Source organism: Anoplophora glabripennis, unplaced genomic scaffold, assembly GCF_000390285.2.
Source record: "Anoplophora glabripennis isolate ALB-LARVAE unplaced genomic scaffold, Agla_2.0 scaffold2653, whole genome shotgun sequence".
NCBI lineage: Eukaryota > Metazoa > Arthropoda > Insecta > Coleoptera > Cerambycidae > Anoplophora > Anoplophora glabripennis.
This window is the reverse complement of record NW_019418864.1, coordinates 3,581-11,315: the sequence shown is the minus strand read 5'-3', so window position 1 is coordinate 11,315 and position 7,735 is coordinate 3,581. Positions and strand designations below refer to the sequence as shown.

The following is a 7,735-nucleotide window of genomic DNA, read 5'->3' as shown; positions in this document are numbered from 1 at the left end:
ATTTTGTCATAAGCTATAAATACCTGTTTCGTGAAATAAGCACATATAATCTTAGGTGACAGCCAGGTAAGATTGCAATGTAGGGCTAATTTGTAACTTAGTGATTGGAAAGTTAACCTAGGCCCTATAACCTAATTTATAATCGAAATTACTCTTTAATCTATCATTACGTCCTTCTCACACTCACTTTTTTTCAAATTTGTTTTTATAAAAACCTTTTCACCATTTCGTTTAACTTTTGAAGTTTCGTTTCGTTTTATTTTCCGCTTTCATCGGTATTTCAAAACAATTTACATGTTTTTCTAAAAGTTTAGAAGAGAAACAAGCAAAAGTTCGATTGAAATCTTGATATATTTTGAATTTTAAAGATATTTACTTACCAACATCACAAGTAGAACCTTTCCAGCCTTCTATACACTCTTTGTCTCCGTTTACATCACAGATGAAATGACCAAATTTATCGTTCCTTGGTCGACAGAATTTTGTACACGTGGAATTGTAGTAATGAGTATCACATTTGACGCGCACCCTGTAAGTCAAGCGTGCCCGGGGCCCTCTATGGTTTAAGGTGTGCCATTCAGCGCTAGGATCGATTATCCCTGAATACGTCGCTTCTTCTATTATATTGTTAGTAACTGAAACAGATTACATTAGTCACGTTAAAAATTATATAAAGGAGAGGGAAACATTCATCGTCTATTATCAGATGGCATTGCACGTTTGACATAATTTCCAAAGAAGGAACTAAAAAAATAATTTTATATTCTGTTATGTTTTGAAATAAGCTAAAGGATAGAAGTTAATTAATTTTGAACAAAGGTAAGTCTGTTTAATGTTTAAATAGTAACATTTTTATATCAAGAATACTGTGTAAGTTCGTGTTAAAATGATCAAATTTATGGAAAAAAGCTATATCAGTGGCGCAAAATTCAGAAATACAAATAACAATGATGCATTATAGAAAACTAGAATGTTCAACTTAAGTATTTTTACTGTATATATTGCCTAATGGTGATAAAATGATAATTAAAAATGTTATTGAAAAGATGATTTGTAAACTACAATTATATTATTACATTCGAAGTAAAAAATAAAGAAAACGAATACGATCCCCACTTTTTGCGTATATTTCATTGAAATCAAATAAACTATTAGTTGTTTTGTAGAGAAGAAAAATAAATTTAAATAACGAGCGTTCAAATAAAAACGTGGTCAAGTTGGTTCTGAAAATTTGGACGTAGGGCGTAGCGTATAGCAAATGAATTTAAACGTCATTTGTCAAGGCGCTATATCGCCGCTATCAATTTGAATATTTTCGTTTTAAAAAGCGTTTAAAATGGTGTTTTCTCAAGAACAAAAAGTGTTTATCATAGAGTCCTACTTTAGAAATTGACGCAAGATTGATGGAATATGGAAGTATTCTATTGAGGAATGTTTCATAGAATTTCAAAATCAATTTCCCGGCGTTGTTGAGTACAAAATTTTTCAAAGTGCAGTTCAGCGTTGTGTTAATGTTTTTCGTGAAACNAGCACCAGAAATACCCAATATTAAAACGACCTAAAAGGATATCGATATTTAGTAATTTAAAATACATATAAAACAATGATTAAAAATATACCTTAGCCATCAAATATATTTCATCATCTGCCTCTCTTATGAATTGATTTACTTCTTCTCGAGTTAATACCTTGGATTTCTTAGGGTTGTGTCCAACTGACAATTTTTTCAAATATGGAACCAACTTGGTAAATTTTTTAATATCTACGTTTTCCTTAGCATTAAGTGTTGATTTTAGCATAGAATATACTGCCCATAATGTGGAAGGCTTCACCTTCTTGGATCTTTCTGCAAAATATGCTAACAGCACATTTTCGGATGCTTTTCTTGCTTTATTTGTTTCACACCACTCCTTAAATTGCCGATATGCATTTTCATATTGGCGCTTCGATTTTTCCGGTAAAAGATTTGAAGTTACCAAATTGGCCGCATCTGCCAAATTAGGTGGGGTACTACTTAGTTCATCGTCACTAGCAATTTCCATTATTTTAAATAATATCTGGCACTTAAAAATTGAAGACGCGAGCACAAACGTCACTTTAAAATAATTATTATTGTTGTCAACAACAGCCACTTTGTTTCCATAGTAACAGTGAAAATTTGATTAGGAAAGACATTTTAAGCCAGCTCAACACTATTTTCTATAATAAATTAGGCATTTTACTTATTTATAATATTTTTAAGAGATAGATTTTGACGTTTGTAGAAAAAATATTGTTTGCATCTCGTGCGCGAACTACTTTGGTGGTCTCGAATAATTTTTTAACTCGGCTTCGCCTCGTTAAAAAATTCAATTCTCGATCACCAAAGTAGCATTTCGCGCACTAGATACAAAAATAACTATTAAACCTGCTGATACTAAAATGGCCATTCAGGGTGTCTAGGAAATGGTGGTCAATTTCTCAGATTTGGGTAGGACTTGAGAGTTGAAAATTGTATAATTTTTGGGCGATCTGTACGTCATTTGAATCTATTTCTACTAATGTATCGAGTTTATGGTTACTTTACGATATGCGATCTTGACTGCGATATGCGCAGATCGAGAAGAGAGTCCGCAGAAGGACTGGCAAAGACAGAGAATGAGTTCAGACTGAGAATGAGGTCTGGCAATGTTGATATTACGTACCAACTTATTTTGCTGCATAAATGTCAAATTTTTGTTTTCATTATTTACTACTATTAAGACTATTACATATAATTAACAGTATTAATTCGAAAATATTGTACCGGATTTTCTTTATTTAGCACAATTTAGTACGCAACAAATTTTGACAACTTTGACACTTCGCAATAACAAATTACAACTTAACCTTCAAAAAACTCTTCCGGCGCATTGGCGTGGCGATTCGTATATTTTTCGTTGCTTTCCGAAATTTCCATAGATTTCTAAGAACAGTATACACGATGCGTCCCAAAGTAAACAGGACTTTTAAAAAATAGGTATTTCTAGTGAGGGCATCTATTACATGCGTCGAAAAGTTAGATTCTTCACTGATGTACTAAAATTTTATGACATTTGGACGAATAAAAGCAAAGTTATTGCGCCTGAAGTGACATTATGTTGGTGCTATCGGTACAAAAATGAGCATCGAACACAGAGCTAATATTAAGTGTTGTTTTAAACTTGATAAAACTTTTACCTAAACGTTTCAATTGATGAACCAAGTTTATGGTGATGATTGTTTATCCCGTGGCAGAGTTCATGGTTTAAAAACGGTCGTGAGGACATGTTGGCCAAACAAAATCTCCATTGAAATTCATGGAATTGGAACTGAGCATTTCAAAAACATCAATTCATAATATTTTGGACCAAAAATTGTTCAGAATTCAACATTTGAAGGACATTAAGGACGCCAAAAAAGACAAAAACTTCCTTTACAACATTGTGACTAAACGTAGTATTTTCAATATGATCTAGAAACCAAGCGCCAAAGTATCGAGTGGAAGGTGCCACACGAACCAAAACCCAAAAAATCTCGGTTGGAGATGTCAAAAGTAAAGGCAATGTTGATTTGCATTTACGATTCCAAGGGCATCATTGTCCCCAAATGGTTCGTTCCATCGGAACAAACCGTTAATGCACAATTCTATCTTGGCGTTTTGAAGCGTTTTGGTGCATCACATTTGTCGTATTAGCCCAGAATATCGCGCAAAAGGACGTTGGCGTTTGCTGGGCGATAATGTTCCATCTCATCGATCGACACTTGTGATCAATTTTTTGACTAAAGATCGTATTTTAACTGTCAACCACTTTGGCACCGTGTGACTTTGACACTCGACATGCTTTTAGACCGTTCAAATCACTGTATTGAGTCGGATTTTGAATAATATAAATGGGTTTTGCCAAAAAGACTTTTTGTTCTTATTTTTAAAAGAACAATCTCTGAACGTCTTAAGAACGAATGTAGAATCATCATGAAACTAATAAGTGAACAAATTTATAAACAATGCACACTAGGATGACTTTCGCTGCAGTATTTTACTTTTTTTATAAAAATATATTGTCCACGTTTCGATTTATTTTGAAATCTTCTTTAGGACTAGTATATGATACAACTGCAGAGAAAAATCTTATAATTTCTAAGGACACAGTAGATTTTTATTACTAATGTAAAATAAATTGTTTTCTCCACAAATTAAAAAGGCCTAAGTGTACCTACTTTTGATGGATTTATTAACCATGTGACATAAACTGAATCATTTTTAATTTTTTGACAATACTACATTAGCAAGCGTTCCCTATGATTTGATATCTTGTTTATAGAAAGTGGTATTCTTTTATTGGCACTTCAATCCTTCTATTCATTAATAAATTTAGACGTTTCAATAGAATCGACAATAAATCAAAGTAGTTTTCCCTATACAGGTATTAATTAAATAACTTTCTTAACAAGAATCCCACAATACAGATATTGTTATGTAAAAATTTGCTATTCGTGATTAATAATTTTGCAACCACGTTTCAAAATATCATAATTCTAGTTCGTTACTGAAAGTTATTTATAGTACACATAGAATCCAGATAATATCAAGTTTTCGTGAACCATCCAACATTAATTATAAAAGGAAAGCAATGGGCGGTGCCAGTATAAAATAACAGAAGTTCCTACAATCTACTTGGGTATCTGCTGTAATTCTAAGAACCGAATACATACTCGTAATCGGTTTAACCGGCAAGTAATTAAATTTGAATCAAGTGTGAACATGGCTCTTAACTTCTAAATGGTAAACTACACGAGGATCTTAAATTATGTAAAACTATCAAGATTAAATGTACGTCAGTAACAAAGTGGATATAAATTTATTAATTAACTTTTTGTTACTTACATGCATTCTTCAGGACTGTCACATTTGCCATGGACAGGATGGCATCCCGGTTTACAGGCAGCTGGAAATAGAAGAAAGTATATTGTAACAGGCCGCATAAAGAATAGTAGTAGAGAGTAGAAGTAGAAACGCTGAATTTAAAACACGCATCTTATTCGTCGCCTAAAAAAATATAGTTTCACAAATTTTCAAGTTCCTAACCTACATATTTTCAGAATAATCGCAAAGAAACGATTTAAAATTTCAAGTTTCAACACCCTGTATTTCCGAAACTATCAACTTTCGGATAAGGCATGTTTGTGTCAATGGTCACCATTTCACGTGTAGTATCTTCAGCTTTCGATTTTCCCATTGTTAATGAATCACCCTGTATAAAAAAAGATTTCTTGGAAATGTAGCCTTTAGTTTCTTATTCTTATTAGGAATTGTTAAAAACAATTTTTTGAATTCCATATCAAAGAGATGCAATTATTTATTCTGTATTATTGATGTGTAGTTAAAGAACAGGAAATTTCATGAAAAATTAAATTTCTATTTCTCTTTCAGCTATTTTTATTAATAAAATAAATCAAATTGGACTTGGAAGGAGCAAAGTTAAGAAACAAAATTAAAAACAGAGTAAAGATCTTGCAAATAATATAAAACTCGTAGCAAAATTTGGCTAAAATAATTTAGAAGATTTAAATAAACCAGACTGAATTAATTTTAACAGACGATAAAATACAATAAAATAAACAAAAAAAAAACCTTATATGAAATGGGTCCTAAACTCAACCGTTTCCGAGAAAAAATTATCAAAATCTCCAACTTGATGTACAAAAGTTCGATTAATTGACATAACTGCATGCATAGAATATAAGTTCCTGTTTTAAGAGATTCATAATTACTAAAATTCGAGCTAAAATTTAAGCACAACACTATCTTCGTACTACAAAATCGATACATTTTATTTTATTTATTTAAAAACTGGAAAACAATTATTGTCTTGAAATTTACTAAATAATAGTTGTTTACATTTTTTCCGCAGGACAAGTGTGCCACGTGCACACGTGGTATGCACCAGCTATGTAGCGTTAGGTTAAGTGCTGTTGTCACGTTGTGATGAAACTCCCCAATATTAATACCCGCTGTATTTTAAAAACTGTTAATTTTACGTCCCTGTAATATACCTACAACATTTTTGTTCATTTATGATTACTCTATCTCATACTGAAGTAATGGCAGTCAAACTTCTTACACCTTGTATAATGTACGAGATCTCTGATAACAAAGATATTTATAGTTAAGTCTAATTTAAAGTCCTTGCATGTGATAAAACTATATTAAATATTTTGTCATAAGCTATAAATACCTGTTTCGTGAAATAAGCACATATAATCTTAGGTGACAGCCAGGTAAGATTGCAATGTAGGGCTAATTTGTAACTTAGTGATTGGAAAGTTAACCTAGGCCCTATAACCTAATTTATAATCGAAATTACTCTTTAATCTATCATTACGTCCTTCTCACACTCACTTTTTTTCAAATTTGTTTTTATAAAAACCTTTTCACCATTTCGTTTAACTTTTGAAGTTTCGTTTCGTTTTATTTTCCGCTTTCATCGGTATTTCAAAACAATTTACATGTTTTTCTAAAAGTTTAGAAGAGAAACAAGCAAAAGTTCGATTGAAATCTTGATATATTTTGAATTTTAAAGATATTTACTTACCAACATCACAAGTAGAACCTTTCCAGCCTTCTATACACTCTTTGTCTCCGTTTACATCACAGATGAAATGACCAAATTTATCGTTCCTTGGTCGACAGAATTTTGTACACGTGGAATTGTAGTAATGAGTATCACATTTGACGCGCACCCTGTAAGTCAAGCGTGCCCGGGGCCCTCTATGGTTTAAGGTGTGCCATTCAGCGCTAGGATCGATTATCCCTGAATACGTCGCTTCTTCTATTATATTGTTAGTAACTGAAACAGATTACATTAGTCACGTTAAAAATTATATAAAGGAGAGGGAAACATTCATCGTCTATTATCAGATGGCATTGCACGTTTGACATAATTTCCAAAGAAGGAACTAAAAAAATAATTTTATATTCTGTTATGTTTTGAAATAAGCTAAAGGATAGAAGTTAATTAATTTTGAACAAAGGTAAGTCTGTTTAATGTTTAAATAGTAACATTTTTATATCAAGAATACTGTGTAAGTTCGTGTTAAAATGATCAAATTTATGGAAAAAAGCTATATCAGTGGCGCAAAATTCAGAAATACAAATAACAATGATGCATTATAGAAAACTAGAATGTTCAACTTAAGTATTTTTACTGTATATATTGCCTAATGGTGATAAAATGATAATTAAAAATGTTATTGAAAAGATGATTTGTAAACTACAATTATATTATTACATTCGAAGTAAAAAATAAAGAAAACGAATACGATCCCCACTTTTTGCGTATATTTCATTGAAATCAAATAAACTATTAGTTGTTTTGTAGAGAAGAAAAATAAATTTAAATAACGAGCGTTCAAATAAAAACGTGGTCAAGTTGGTTCTGAAAATTTGGACGTAGGGCGTAGCGTATAGCAAATGAATTTAAACGTCATTTGTCAAGGCGCTATATCGCCGCTATCAATTTGAATATTTTCGTTTTAAAAAGCGTTTAAAATGGTGTTTTCTCAAGAACAAAAAGTGTTTATCATAGAGTCCTACTTTAGAAATTGACGCAAGATTGATGGAATATGGAAGTATTCTATTGAGGAATGTTTCATAGAATTTCAAAATCAATTTCCCGGCGTTGTTGAGTACAAAATTTTTCAAAGTGCAGTTCAGCGTTGTGTTAATGTTTTTCGT

The 7,735-nt window shown here is 31.7% G+C and overlaps 1 protein-coding gene across 1 annotated transcript; it reads right to left on the bottom strand.

Moving 5' to 3' along the window:
• Positions 1-380: 380 nt before the first annotated feature.
• On the bottom strand, positions 381-6,848 carry LOC111692705 (protein serrate-like; the record flags this gene model as incomplete). The annotated part of the gene is made up of 4 exons (XM_023456801.1): positions 381-635; positions 4,669-4,694; positions 4,886-4,946; positions 6,594-6,848. Coding segments are annotated over 4 exons (597 nt in total), but the record flags the coding sequence as incomplete, so codon positions are not given.
• Positions 6,849-7,735: the final 887 nt, after the last annotated feature.